Source organism: Myotis yumanensis, unplaced genomic scaffold (genome assembly GCF_028538775.1).
Source record: "Myotis yumanensis isolate MYYU_CA2020_CCGP unplaced genomic scaffold, mMyoYum1.0.hap1 SCAF_17, whole genome shotgun sequence".
In the NCBI taxonomy this organism is placed as follows: domain Eukaryota; kingdom Metazoa; phylum Chordata; class Mammalia; order Chiroptera; family Vespertilionidae; genus Myotis; species Myotis yumanensis.
The window spans coordinates 6,533,348-6,548,490 of NW_027223768.1; the positions used below are offsets into that span (position 1 = coordinate 6,533,348).

The 15,143-nt window shown below is 43.8% G+C and overlaps 1 protein-coding gene across 1 annotated transcript; it reads left to right on the top strand.

Annotated features, from left to right (window-relative positions):
• Nucleotides 1-29: 29 nt before the first annotated feature.
• Nucleotides 30-11,674, top strand: CUNH1orf162 (chromosome unknown C1orf162 homolog). Its single transcript, XM_070396967.1, has 6 exons — nucleotides 30-3,682; nucleotides 6,328-6,375; nucleotides 7,093-7,144; nucleotides 10,487-10,584; nucleotides 10,877-10,926; nucleotides 11,165-11,674. The coding sequence occupies exons 2-6, from the start codon at nucleotides 6,339-6,341 to the stop codon at nucleotides 11,309-11,311; spliced, it is 384 nt and encodes a 127-aa protein (XP_070253068.1). The 5' UTR covers nucleotides 30-3,682; nucleotides 6,328-6,338; the 3' UTR covers nucleotides 11,312-11,674.
• Nucleotides 11,675-15,143: the final 3,469 nt, after the last annotated feature.

Below are 15,143 nucleotides of genomic sequence, written 5' to 3' on the forward strand. Positions count from 1 at the left end.
CTGATCAATGATTCTCATCATTGATGTTTCAGTCTCTCTCCCTCTCCCTTCCTCTCTGAAATCATTGCCCATAGAGGTAATAGCTTGGAGTCTGGTGGTCCTCCTTAGAGTAGCTTTGGTTGAATGGCAGGGACAGAAGATAGGTGATAGTGGTGTTGGAGGATTAGAAGGCAGTGGGGAAATAGATCTATGTAGCATAATTTCCAGAGCACTACTCACCCCAGTAGACGGTAACTAAAGGGAGCCACAGGTGGGCTCAGAGGAATGTTGGAAGCTGAGACAGGCTGGAACAAATAATAGCTGAAGAAAAGGCCATAGAAGGAAAGACTGAAAAGATTGCAGAGGGATGATAGAAGTCAAGTCCTTGAGTGGGAAGCGATTCTCAGATGACAAGTGGAGGAATTGGCCTTCAACAGAAGGTGGACTTCTTCCACTGAAACTAGCAAGGTAAGGGTGGACCTTGAAAGAATGAAACTTTTCAGAGAGGAAACAGGAAACTCATTCAGCAGTCATTTAGGAAAAGCCCACAGTGTCAGGCACTGCTCAGAACTAGGGTTAGTAGGACAAGTATAGTTTTTGTCCACTGATCTTACAGTGTAGACATTGAACAATATGTGTTCCTAATGTTAAAGCTGGGGCGAGGGTGGGGGAGGTGTGAAAGGAGCTCCGTAAGTGAACTTACTGTCGTGTAGGAGATCGTGAAAGGCCGCCTGAGTGATCATCCCCGTTTCTCATGTGGAATCTGCAGCACTAAAGGATCCACTAACTGGCCCTCGCCAGTCCTACCTCTTGCCTGAGCCCAAATGTGATATTGTTACTCCTCTTCAGCAGTCTCTCCATTGCCTTTAAGGTCAAGTTTGTTTAGGCTCCTCCCTCACGTAGTCTTGCCCTCCAGCCTTTCTTTCCTCTCCCATTCCCCATCCCCACCCCACCCTCATACCCCACAGCATCCATGATGGGGGAATATTTGCATTTCCCTGAACGTGACAAAGCATGCCTTTGCTCAGGCCGTCCCTCTGCCTAGAATGCGCTTCCTCCTAGAAAATGTGACTCCTCTTTCAAGATGCAATTCAAACATCATCTCCACAATGCTTTTCTTAACACCACTCTCCCCCCTCACTGGGTAACCTGGGCCCTCTCTCTCTTGGATTCCACTTCACACTATAGAGATGCCTAACATTGCATCTAAAGCACTCCTTATGCTTACGTACTCCAGAACATAGCGCTGTGTTTGGGTTGTAGTAGGTGCTCAGTAAATGTCTGATTAACTCATGAATCCTCTAAATACTGAGTTGCTGCTGTCTCCTCCTCTGGCTCCTCTTTCTCCTCTTCCTGCCCTTCGGTGACATCTTTGATCACAGTCATTGATGTTATCTTCCTCTCCTAAATGCCTCTCAGATGAATTTATATCGCTTCATCGCTCTACTGCTGGTCCAAGCTATTATCCCTCAACTGGGTCATGGCAGTAACCTCTCAGCCAGGCTTCCCTATCTGTTCTGACTGCTTTCCAAGCTGCTCTCCTTTATTTTCAGGGGTTCTTTCAGACTGCAGGTTTGATTGTGTCACCCTTGTTTAAATGCCTTTAGTATAGATAAACCCGCTTCTCTTAAAATGAAGACAGAAGCTCTGAGGGAACTGGCTTGGCCTCCCTCTTCAGCTTCATCCCCTCCAGCTCCACATCTCACACAGCCTGCATTATGCTTGAAAAACTGCCCTCACATACGTTTGTTTGTTGTTTGCTTGGACTTCCTATCCACCTTTTTGACACAGGGCTTTTGAATTTTAACATTCAGTTCCCTGTGATCTTCTCCCCCCACCCCACCCAGCTCTTGGTCTAGTGAAACTCCAACTCACACCTCAGATTTGGCTTGTGTTTCTCCAGGAAGCCCGCCCTGGTTCCTTGTGTCACAGGCATACACAGCCGGAGGGGTCTTCACAGCCCATGGGATTGCTACCATTCCTCTGGTCACAGCCTCCTAGTCTGAGAGTTCCATGAAGGCAGGAAAGGCCGTTTTTTGCTCACCACGGTATCCTCAGAACTTAGGCTCATACATGGCACAAAATAATTGTTCACTGCGGAGTGGATGAAAAAATGAATTCTCTCAGCCACTGAGATTCAAAAACTTGGCGTAGTCATTGACTCATCCTGCTGTTTCATTCCCGGATCCATGTCCCAAGTCTCATAACTTCCCATCTTATAGCAGGTTTCCAGTGGGTTCTGCTCGTGCCTTTATTAAATACCTAAAATACTGCTCAACTCTCCTGTCTTATTTCCTCCTCTCTTCCTCTTCCCACACTTTATCCTGTGTGATGTGGTAGAACCTTCCTTAAAGGCCATGTTTATTATATCCCAATTCAAAAACCGTTCATGGTTCCTTATTAACATTTAACATTTCTTGCTTGGATTGAAAGACCTCCACAATCTGGCTGAAGTCCATCTTTGGAACTTTTTTACTTCCCACCTATTAGAAATGCCCCACCCTTAACCCATACTGATATCTCAGAAATCCATCACTGGGCCTGAGGCACTCCTCACACTGTTTCTCCCTCCTCCTTCCATTCAAACCCCACCTGTGCTCCAGGCCCAGCCCCAAGTGTGGGCATATAGCCTAGAGCCTGTGGTTGGCAAACAGCGGTTCACGAGCCACATGCGGCTCTTTGGCCCCTTGAGTGTGGCTCTTCCACAAAATACCACATGCGGGCGCGCATACAGTGCGATTGAAACTTTGTGGCCCATGCGCAGAAGTCAGTTTTCGGCCTGGGAAAGTCTATTTTGAAGAAGTACTGTTGATATTTGGCTCTGTTGACTAATGAGTTTGCCGACCACTGGCCCTAGCCTGACTCCCAGCTCTGTTAGCTCCTCCCTCATTGAGTTCCCCTGCCCTTTGGCCTCCCAGGCCTTGCTGCCTGGCCACATCTGTCCTGTCCTCTGGTTCTCACCCTACTTGCCTGCTCCTTGCACAGGCCTTCCGATCACCCATGCTCTCTGAAGACATCCTCTCATTTACTCAAGAGCATGGCATTCTGCTGCTTTTCTTCATGGCCCTTAACACGCTCCAGGATCCCTTCACCCATTTAGCACATCTTCCAATCAGATGGTAGCTCCATGAGGAACTTCTCTGCCTTGCTCTCAGAATTACCCACCACACCCAGCCCACTGTACGACCCATCATAATTACTTACTGAGTATATTTATTGATGCTGTTTTATGAATGGATGTTTATAAATGATTTGCCTTCTCTTTGAAGGGCTCTCCGTGCTCTTAACACACAGTCTGCACAGGGGGCACTTAACTCTAACATGATAGTTCAGTTTCTTTCATTGGTTAGAATAAATGACACAGTGAGATGCTTGCTGACAGTGGTCATGTCATACTGCTGTGACCCCCATAGTATCCGCCATGTGGTTGCTCCACGTGTCCTTAATTAGAAATAAACTTGTCTTATCCCTTGTGCTCTGACATTCAAGTGTCCAAAGATACAAAAGAAGTTTTCTGCTTATGGGATAAAAAATACAGTGTTGGCCTCAAAGAGGAAGTCTGTCCTCAGGTTTAGTTGATTTGCAAGACCAAGCTTGACAGTGGCAGTCATTATTTCGTCATTTCTGAAAAAATAGGAGTAGCCACGGAAGCAAAAGTTCAGTTTTAGACGGGGCATTTCGTGACTGGACTTTTCCTTTCAAGGTAAATGCGTTTATCCCAAGTTTTTATTCTACACAGAATAATTGCTCAACCAAGAAAAATGTCCTCTCATTGTTAATGGTTTCTATCATTTCTTTTTCTTTCCAACTTTATTTGGTGGGGGAAGGGTTATATTTGAATGTCTGCATTGAATTGGTTAATTTAATGGCAATCTGGAAGATTCTGGTGCCTGACAAGATGTGAAAAGGTATGTATGGCATCGTTTCTATTTTCATTCATGCTTCTGTGAATATGTGAGTGTTTTTAAAGGGACATGTGTTTGTTTCTTTTCTCAACCTGGATCTGTAAGTGACTGTGGCCCTGTGGTTTTGTGTGATGTTTGGTCTTTCAGGGTCGGATGGCCCATCTTTTTGTCCAGGTGGCTGTGGTAGCATTTCTTTGAGGCAGTTGCAGATTCAGAGCCACTGATGTAAAGGTTACGATTGTACAGAAACTTGCCATGCTCTTCTCTTCCTTTCCCAGGGGTAAGGTCTAGTATAAGTTCATAGGATTAGTTCATACTCTGTTTACTGAGCATAAACATGTATTTCAATATATTTAAAATGCTCTCTAAATATTTTATCGTGCTTGACAAAGAACATCATTGACTTTTAATGAAAACAGGAACAAAAAAAGTGCTAGGAAGGTAGTTTCCACTGCTGATTCTGCTGTTTGTGGAAAGCATCCGGTTCTCCCAGCTCAGAGTTCTCTCACCCAGTTTCCCTGTGGCCTTTCTCACTGTTCTACATGCACGATCTAAAAACATCTGGTCGGATTGTGAGGTACTTGATAGAATGTTACTGTTGCTACTGTCCCTGGCAGTGAGGTCCTGCTTCCAGTCCCCCCCCGTGCCCCAGACCTTGGGAGCTGAACAAATAACTAGTGGCATTTGTTGTCTAAATCACCTTAAAACACAATAGATATAGCAAAGCCAAAAATACTTAGCATGGGTTTACTTAAATATGAAATAAAATTATGGCCTCCTAGAACTGTTTTATTGTAAAATAATAACATGTAAATAATAAACAGGGAACTGGTTAAACAAGCTATAATACACAGCTGTAACAGAAAGATCTATCACCATGAAAAATACTTAGAGAAAGTTTGTAGTGGCATGGGAGAATGTCTATGATAAAAAGCTTAGTTTGTGGATGTTTTTTTAAAGGATATATGAAGAAATATCTCAACTAGCCTTTTAAAACATGCATGGCAAACACTCTGATCTCACTTATAGTGGGATCTTTAAAAATCAAACTCATAGACACAGAGAACAGATGCCAGAGACAGAAGGGGGTGTGGGGAAAATTGGTAAAGATGGTCAAAGGTACAGACTTCCAGTTATAAGATAAATAAGATCTGGGAACAGCATGGTGATTATCTTAAATAATAAAAGGCTAATATGCAAATCGACCAAATGGTGGAACGACCGGTTGCTATGATGCGCACTGACCACTAGTGGGCAGACACAATGCAGGAGCCAGGCTTACGGCTGGTAAGCGCAACAGTGGTGGCAGGAGCCTCTCCTGCCTCCACGGCAGTGTTAAGGATGTCCGGGGGAGCGGGCCAAAGCCCTCAGCCAGATATCCCCCGAGGGCTCCCGGACTGTGAGGGGGCATAGACCAGGCTGAGGGACCAACCCTCCTCCCCCGCCCCGAGTGCACAAATCTTGTGCACCAGACCTCTAGTAGTTAATAATACTGTATTGCACATTTTAAAATTGCTAAGAGAGTAGATCTTAAACATTTTTATCATAAAAAAAAGTGTAACTGTGAGATGATAGATATTAACTAAACTCATTGTAATCATTTTGCAATATATATATATATCCAATCATTAATTGGTATACCTGAAACTAATACAATGATATTTCAATTATATCTCAATAAAACTGGAAAAAAGTGAAAAACTACATTTAGAATTTATGGAATACAAAAAAAAAGGAAATACCCTAAAATATTAAACTATGGGTAGTAAGAGTTTAGATGACTTCTGCTTTTTGGTGCTTTATACTTTTTGGTACAAATACATAAAAAATAGAGGGAAAATATAGAAAGCTTGATATATAACAAATAGAACCATAACCTAGGTGAGAATGTTTTCACTCGAAAAGACAATATGTGAACAGAATAGAAGTGTCTGATAGAACCTAGAGGAAGGACCTCCAGCAACAAAAATTTGTAAAAGTTCAATCAATACTGCATGGGAGAGGGAGGCAGATGCATCAGACCTAGAGGATACTCAGTTCAAAATATCCTTTCATCTCCCATCCTACTTCAATTCAATGCTTACCAAGCAAAATTATGGTTTTTATTGGCTTTCTTACATGTTCTGATAAGTGCTGCTCGTTATACCAACGTGCTCCTTATTTCAGTTTATACGTCACTCTCCTCTGAGTTGGTTGGTGGAAGTTCTTGTGTAACCAGTCAGTTCTAGGTGCCCTGATAAGATCAAATTCCTGGACCTGCAAAGCTGAGGACGGACTGCGGAGCTGTGGCAACCACACCACATAAAGTCTGTGACCACTGACCTCACTAGAACACTCGTCATGACCTGCCTCTCCTTGTTACTGCTCCTATGTCGAGGTCCCGGTTGACCCGTCCACTGCCTCTTCTTTCCAGGCTCTCTCAGAGGTTCCTTCTTTATTTCAGGGGAAGACAGAATGGGAGGAGGTTCATCCAAAAACGATCCCAACACTGGTAAGTTCGGGACAGAAACCGTTACCTGCCTCACTGCCTGGTTAAGTGAACTGGAATAATTGGGAGGTGCGCTTGGAGGGCTGTAATGGGACAACGTTTCTGAGGTTGGAAGGATTAGAATTCACCATGATGCAGTCATACTGGGGAGAGTGAGACGGGGAACCGGAGAGAACTGTCTGATCCTCTAGATTGGAGTACAGGATGTCTCTCTCCTTGGGATTAGACCAGCTAGGTAGTTTGTGGGAATCTAGTTGACTTCCCTCACTACCCACCCCATTTGTGGTGTAGGGATTGGGAACACTCACCGTGGCTGCCTTTGGCTTCACTACAAACAAATGAAAAAACAGCAAAAAAGCAGTGGGTGCCAAGGTCAGATTCCCAAGGACCTTGGGAAACACTAGTTCTAGGATCTCTGCTTAAATCTGGGAAACACAGGCGGTGTTTTTGTTTATCAAAGGGAGCTATGGGTTTATCTAAGGGACATACGCTAGGCTTTTCTTTCTTTGTAGCTGATGGTTTTTTAAGTTCCAGTTCTAATTTCCATGTTAAAGCACTCAGGACCTAAGGCAGGATGTTCTCTCCATTTTCGGAGTTGTAGTCCCTGTCATTAATCTCCACGGGTTACTTGGGTAGGGCGGGGCACCTGGGGGCATGTAAGCCTAGGTGAGGATCAGTGGCAGATACATTAACCCCCTTTATGTTCTCTCATTGACAAAGGAGTCCACACCACAACAGCTCCAAGAATTACCCCTGCACCCTGCCCTTCCGAGTAAGTGAGCATTCTCCCACCCACTTCCTCTTATACTACATGGCGCTTGATTTTGTGTTGACAGCTTTGCGTTATGGGCTTGGGACGGGACATCTGAGGAGAAGGGGCCAGAGACAATAGAAAAACTAAATCCATTTTTTAGCCTCTTACCTAGGGACCCCCCCCCCCCGCCCCGCAAGCCTCAAGAGATCCGTGAATCCTTTAAGTTTATAAATAAAATTTGTTATGTGGGGCCACCTATGAACATTTTTTAAAATTACAGTTGACATAGCATATTCTGTTAGTTTTAGGTGTACAACGTAATGATTCGACATGTGTATAACTTACAACATATCCTGTCAATCCCCCCTCCCGTCTGGTAACTGTCGATTTTTTCTCTGTATCTATGAGTTTGTTTTTGTTTTGTTTTATTTTGCTTTTTAGATTCCACATATAAGTGAAATCATATGCTATTTTTTTCTCTCTGATTTATTTCACTTAGCATAATACCTTCTAGATTCATCCATGTTGTCACAAATGGCAAGATTTCCTTCTTTTTTATGGCTAATATTCCAAGATATATATCACATCTTCTTTATTCATTTGTCTATTGATGGACACTTAGGTTGTTTCCATATCTTGGCTATTGTAAATAATGCTGCAGTGAACATAGGGGTACATATGTCTTTATAATTAGTGTTTTGGATTCCTTCAAATTCTACCTAAAAGTAGAATCACTGGGTCATAAGGCAATTCCATTTTTTATTTCTTTAGGAACCTCCATACTGTTTTACATATGGCTGTACCAATTTACAACCCCACCAACAGTGCACGAGAGTTCCCTTTTCTCCACATCCTCGCCAACACTTATTTGTTGATTTATTGATGATAGCCGTTCTGACAGGTGTGAGGTGATATCTCAGTATGGTTTTAATTTGCATTTCCCTGATGTTGAGTATACTTTCATGTCTATTGGCCATCTGTATGTCCTCTGGAGAAATGTCTACTCAGGTCCTCTGCCCATTTTTTATCGGTTTATTTTCTTGGTGTTGTTATATGAGTTGCTTATATATTTTGGATATTATTGAATGTATCATTGGCAAATATCTTCTTCCATTCAGAAGGTTGTCTTTTTGCTTTTATTTTTGATGGTTTCCTTCACTGTGCAAAAACTTTTTAGTTTGATGTAGTCTGGTTTTGTTGTTGTTGCTGTTTCCCTTGCCCAAGAAGAGACATCCAAAAAGGTATTATTACCAAGAGCAATGTCAGAGAGTTTATTGCCTATGTTTTCTTTTAGGAGTTTTATGATTTCAGGTCTTACTTTTAAGTATTTAATCCATTTTTTGTTTATTATTGTATATGGTGGTCCAGTTTCATTCTTTTGCATGTGTCTGTCCAGTTTTCCTAACACTGTTTATTGAAGAGATTGTCTTTCCCCAACTGTATATTCTTTCCTCCTTTGTCAGAGGTTAATTGACCACATAGGCATTGTTTGGTCCGCACCGAAAGGAGGCGGGCCAAAACTGTTGTGAGGGTTTAAGAAATTTTATTACATTCTCTCGCCGCTGGCTGAGACCAGTGTGTCAGCGTCAGCCCCAAGGGGGTGGTTATGTTCTCTTATATATGGTAGAAGTATGCAAAAACAGGGTCAGGATGTGGGTGCACAAGTTGGTCAAGCAGTGGGGAGGGCAGGAGTTGGTCAAGGGAGGAGAGCGCACAGGTCAGTAGGAGGGAGAGGACTTCTTATCTTGCTTCTGCAGGCACCAGCCCTCTGCCCCAAGCTATGGGGAAAGGCTTATAATAATACATATTTCAGAAAACATGTCCAAGTAGGAGAGATTAGGGGTAGTTCATCCTAACAGGCATGGGCTTATTTCTGGGTACTCTATTCTGCTCCATTGATCTGTGTGTCTCTTTTGATGCTAGTATCATGCTGTTTTAATTACTATAGCCTTGTGGTATAGTTTGATATTAGCATGATACCTCTAACTGTGTTCTTCTTTCTCAAGATGGCTTTGGCTATTCAGGGTCTTTTATGGTTCCATATAAATTTTAGGATTATTTGTTCTAGTTATGTGAAAAATGCTGCTGATAGTTTTATAGAGATTGCATTAAAATCCGTAGATTGCTTTAGGTAGCATGGGCATTTTAACAATGCTAATGCTTCCTGTACACGAGTACAGTATATATAGCCTTTCATTATTTGTGTCTTCTTCAGTTGCTTGCTTCAATGTCTTATAGTTTTTGAGTACAGGTCTTTTGCCTCCTTAGTTGAAGTTATTCCTAGGTATTTCATTCTTGCTGATGCAATTGTAAATGGGATTGTTTTCTTAATTTCTCTTTCTGATAGTTTGTTATTGATGTATTAAAAATGCAGCCAATTTCTGGTTATTAATTTTGTATCCTGCTATTTACTGAGTTCATTTATTCTAATAGCTTTTGGGTGGACTTTTTAGGGTTCTCTATATGTATAGTATCATGTCATCTGCAAATAAAGACACTTTTACTTCTTCTTTTCCAATTCAGATGCCTTTTATTTCTTTTTCTTGTCTGATTGTTGTGGCTAGGACTTCCAATGCTATGTTAAATGAAACTGATGAAAGTGGATGTTCTTGTTTCTGATCTTAGAGAAAAAGCTTTTAGCTTTCTCCATGGAGTATGATGTTAGTTGTGGGTTTGTCATATATGGCCTTTATGATGTTGAAGTATGTTCCCTCTATCCTCACTTTGCTAAGAGTATTTATCATAAATGAATGTTGGATTTTGTCCAATGCTTTTTCTGCATCTATCTGATATAATCATATGATTTTTTTTTCATTTTGTTTCTGTGGTGTGTTACATTAATTAATTTGTGTATATTGAACCAGCCTTGCATTCCAGGAATAAATCCCACTTGACCATAATATATGATCTTTTTAATGTGTTGCTGAATTCGGTTTACTAATATTTTGTTGAGGATTTTTACATCTTTGTTCATGGCCTATAGTATAGTTTTCTTTTCTTTTTTTTTGCGGGGGCGGGGGGGGGGGGGGGGGGGGTAGGGGGCGGAGGAGGTAGTGTCTTTGTCTGGTTTTGGTACCAGGGTAATGGTGGCCTTATAAAATGAGTTTGGGAGCTTTTTCTCCTCTTCAATTTTTTGGAATAGTTTTAGAACTATGATTATTTTTTGAGGGAAAGAGAGTTCACAGCTTTCATTGAGGCTTTCAAATGGATCTGAAACCCAAAACCAAAAAGTTGAAAAGCAGTGGGAAGTGTGAAAGCTATTTTAGAGGCTTACCATAGAAGGAAAAGGTTACACACTGATCTTTAAAGGACCTTCAAAAAGCCCAGAAGGTCATCTGCTCCCTCTTTTTGCCACAACAGCAAAGAACTTCATTTGGCCTTAGCCTTTCTTGCTGGGAGTCTACTGACATTGCTGCTGGTGGCCCTTGTCTTCTTCATCATAAAGAGCTACAGAAAATGTGAGTGGCCTCCGAGAGACGGGGCAGCAGTTCTTTCTCTGCTGTTGAGAATAGAGTTAGCCTTGAATGGCTAATGGAAAGAAGGGGATAAAACCTGCTCAGCCCACCTTCTCTGCAGACCACAGATTTGAATTCCTCCACTTCTCAGCTGCCCTCCAGACCCTCCACCTTTCCCACCCGCACCACCTCCCTCCCAGCCCACCCCTTCACCCAAAACCAAAGGGAGAGGCTTCTAATTCCTCCAGACCCCATTGGTGAGATTTGTCCCCTTTTTTCCTGGCACTTATGGCAGATCACTCAAGTCCCCACGCTCTGGATCCTCACTCAGATTCTCTTGCCAAGGTAAGATGACCACGCTGTTTCCATGACACTGGAGACCTGCTGCCATTGGAATTTCCCTCTATGCTCTATGGCTTATCCACTAAACAGTAGTATTGCTTTCTGGATGCTGGGCAGTGATTCTTTGAAGGGTTCTTCTGGTCTTTTTGGGTCTTCTCTGACTGAAGCTTTCAAGTTGCTTCTGAAGAGACACATTCCTCCAAATTGAACTCGCTCATTCCTCCTCCTCCTTCCTCTGTAGTTGTCATCCAACCCGGAGGCGGCACTTACCTCTGCCAGCATGGCTCTCAAAACCTCAAAAGAAAAGAGAGACGACTTGATTGCAAACCATTCTGCAGACTCGAACTCCGTTATCTATGCTCAGATTAAATTGGCAGACTCATCCTGAGTTTCCAATAAGGCTTGAATCCAGTTCCTCTCACGTCAGCTGCATCTTCATACATCGCTTTTCCTTTGTAGAAAATTTGGACCACAATCTGGGTGAAACTGCAGATGGAGTTGTTTGGGTGTGATCTGGCAACTGGCTATCAGTTTTGTGACCAGGGTCAGTCTTATTCCTGTATCTCCCACTTGGACTAATAAAAATGGAATTCTCGGAGAACCGCGACTGCCCCCCTTCGTTCTCTTCCAAAGTGTGTGCTACAAGCTCAGTGCACCAAGAGTGTTCACTCAGTGTCATTGATCAACTTGGGAAGAGTTAACCAACCTAACAATCTAACAAGAATTACAAATAAAAGCAAACCCTCTGCGACGTTGGCTCCTTCTTCATGTGTCCCTGTTACCTCCAGATATCAGGGCCAAAAGATCTCCAAGTGATGTTAAAGGAAAAGGCACGCAGTTGAACACAATTCTGCATATTCTTGATTCATGTGGAAAATACCTGCGTATGTGTGTGTGTGTGCACACCTGTGTTTGTATACTATATTCAGGGTATCCCAAAAAAACGTATACTCACTTCAATAGCTGATAGCTCAGTTTTGAAAATGAAATATTTTAATGAACACTGCCTTTATAATTATTCAAAGTGTGTATATACATTTTTTGGGACATCTGATATTTAGTTTGTCCTCAGAAGGAAACACAGTTAACTGGTCTTTGTGATCACCCCTGATAACTGAGGGGCTGAGGGGTGGCATGGAAGGACATAGACTTTCCCTTAAATGCCTTTTGTAACTTTTTAAAAAATATATTTGTATTGATTTCAGAGAGGAAGGGAGAGGGAGAGAGAGAGAAACATCAATGATGAGAGAGATCATTGATTGGCTGCCTCCTGCATGCCCCCCACTGGGGATCAAGTCACAACCTGGGCATGTGTCCTTACCTGGTATTGAACCCGGGAGCCTTCCATCCACAGGCTGACGCTCTATCCACTGAGCCAAACCCGATAGGGCCTTTTGTAACTTTTAACATTCTTCCTTTACCTGTTGAGCATCTTCAGGGGCCTGATACCCAGCGCTCATTTCCCCACCTGAACTCTGAACCAACTAAGAGAGAAGAGGACTCGGCAGACCGAGAACAAAGTACCATCTTTATGACAGAGTCCACACTGGAAAGGACAGTGTGTCCTGGAGCTGCAGACAGTGGGCTTCAGACCAATGAGCCCTGTGGGGATAGAGCTGCACTGAGGCAGGTCCCTCCCACCCAAACTGGTGCCGGCTAGCCCCATGAGCTTCAGGTCACGTGCTCTTTGTAAGCTGCACCCAAAGATTAAAAAAGAAAGAGGAAGCACAGAGTAGGTACGCCCAGTTCTGCCTCCAGTTTCCCACACTGTGCCTCCAAAGGGGCGTCGCTGTGGGGTGTCACCCCAATGGGGCTCAGTGCACAGGGAAGGAAGCAGGAGTGGGGAGCCTCCTCCACAAACCTCTTTTAAAAATATGTCAAATAATGTTTTTAAAAATCAATGTAAGAAAATTAAAGTTCATAGAGCTAACATAATCTACCCCACGTGTGGCAGAGCAAATGGAAACCAGATCCTCTGACTTCTGATTCCTGCATGTGGCCTACACTGCCCGCTGCCCCAGCACGAAGAGGGGCAGAGGAACCAGACAGGTAAGGGGGCAGGCCACATGGGCAGGAGAGCGTGATTTTTCTGAGACAGAGCAGCTGCTCCTGACAGCTGGCTTTTGAGGAGACAGTGAAATTGGGGTTTGATTGAGGGAGCTGACAGGTCCAGGAGAAAGACACGTTAGGGATGCAGGCTTGAGAAGAGGCCTGTGCACATCAGAGCAGGCAGCCCCACGAGGGCAGCAGAGCGCCGCCAGTTCTCCCCTGACAAGGAGGCCTCATTCACTTCCTTTACTTTTTTTTTAAGATTAACTTTTTACTTCTCTTTTTAAAAAATATTTTTATTAATTTCAGAGAGAGAGAGGGAGAGAGAGAGAAACACTAATAATGAGAGAGAATCATTGAATGGCTTCCTCCTGCACGCTGGGATCAAGCCCACAATCGGGGCATGTGCCCTGACCAGGAATCAAACCATGACCTCCTGGTTCATGGGTTGACACTCAGGCACTGAGCCACACCACCACTGAGCCACGCTGGCTGGGCCTCATTCATTTTCAAAGGTTCCCAAACTCTAGGAGGACATCAAACAATTCTACCCGCCCCAAAGCTAGAAGCCACATCAGCTTCTCAGTTCAGAGCCAGTTCCTTAGCCACGTGTATGTGAAATATCAGATTCATTGTTTTCCCTCTGTTTTCATGAAGCTTCCCATTTTTAACAGCAGAGCTCTGTTTTCAAAGTCTTGTTTGGTTTTTTTTTTGTCTCCCTGTCATGAAGAGTGATGTGCAACTAGCCTTGCTGGAGAGTGAGATGAGTGAGTGAATAGCTGACTGTTGATTGGGAATCTTTGCAGGTGAAGGAAGAAACGAGGCCCTGGATCATGGAAGCAGATAAGCCTGTAGGGCCCTCAGGGAGGTAAGTGTAACTCTCCCAAGACGTCTAGAGTGGCTTCGTCTTTCGTGGAAGGTGGTTGTCTGCTCTCTTGCCTGCTGTCGTAGGCAGTCCTCACTGAGCCCAGACTGGATTGCTGTTTGTAGTGGCTCCTCTAGTGAGTTCGGTGCATGGCCACAGGGGAGGGATCGGGGCTGGTTTGTGGCTGAGGGATAAGACAGCACTTTGATGCTGGATCTGAGAATCTGGAAGGAAGGGGGACTGGCTGTATGGAAACACGGAAGATGTAGGAACGGGGTGACATCCACACGCCTCCCCTTTTCTTCAGGCTGTTGACTGGCTTTGAGTTCCCTCCCTGTGGAGAGAGGGTTTCTTTGGGATGATGATAAAGGAACTGTGTTCATGAAGGACTTTGGAGAGCCTGGACCTGAAGGTGCAGGGTGTGTGCAGAATCGAGCCAACCTCCCTGTCCTAGCCCTGCTCAGGCCAAAGGGCCACTTGAGGATCCTGAGCACTGAGTCTGGCCAGCACCCTATTGGAAGAGACCAAAAGAGCAGGGTTTTTATGAGGACAGAAGAAGCAGTATGGGGAGACCCTGGAAACTCCCTGAAATAGCAGGAGAGACACTACATGGGGAGAGAGGGTGCAGACACACAGGTGGGAGCTAAGAGAGGTGGGTGCAGACATGCTGGTGGGAGCCAATTCGGTAATTTGGGTGTTAATGACAATATAACCTCACTTGCACCTACAGTGGCTGATGCCTCTGCCTTGACTTGTGTTCCTGATTTGAATGAATATCTCATTTAAGCTTTTGCATTTTGGTTTCTCGTTGACCAAAACCAGCATCCATTCAGTCTTCAAAGAGCAGTTTCCCGTACAGTCTTTCACTAAGAGAATCTGAAAACCAAGGATTTAGCCTCCCTCTCTCCCTTTCTTTGGGTAGGACAGCACGTAATATTAATTCAGGAATTAATTGGAATATTATACTTTAAAAGAAACTTCCAGAAATATTTTTCCCGTGACACCCCAGGAGAAGTCATACTTTGGAGTTCATTCAACACTGGTTAGAAATTTATTGGCTCACAGATAAAATACAAGTGATCTCCTGGGCCCCCGACTGAGGTTCTGCCCCTCCTCTTCGCTTCCAGCCGGCTCAATGCATGAGAACCAAGATCTCGAGGTGTTCTCTGACTAGCCTTGCGCAGGTGTGGCCACTGTTCTTACATAGCTGTAGATGTGGCTGGTTGTCATGGTGATTCTATTGGAGCATCACTTTGCTTATGAGCTAAATAAATCTTAAGTCACATCTGTCCAGTTTGAGCCAGTT

What these genes read in the sequence shown, in the direction of transcription:
- CUNH1orf162 (XM_070396967.1), top strand. Translation starts at nt 6,339, where the DNA reads ATGGGAGGAGGTTCATCCAAAAACGATCCCAACACTG. An exon ending in CATAAAGAGCTACAGAAAAT is followed by an intron (nt 10,585 to 10,876) that starts GTGAGTGGCCTC and finishes CACTTATGGCAG; the next exon opens with ATCACTCAAGTCCCCACGCT. An exon ending in ACTCAGATTCTCTTGCCAAG is followed by an intron (nt 10,927 to 11,164) that starts GTAAGATGACCA and finishes CTTCCTCTGTAG; the next exon opens with TTGTCATCCAACCCGGAGGC.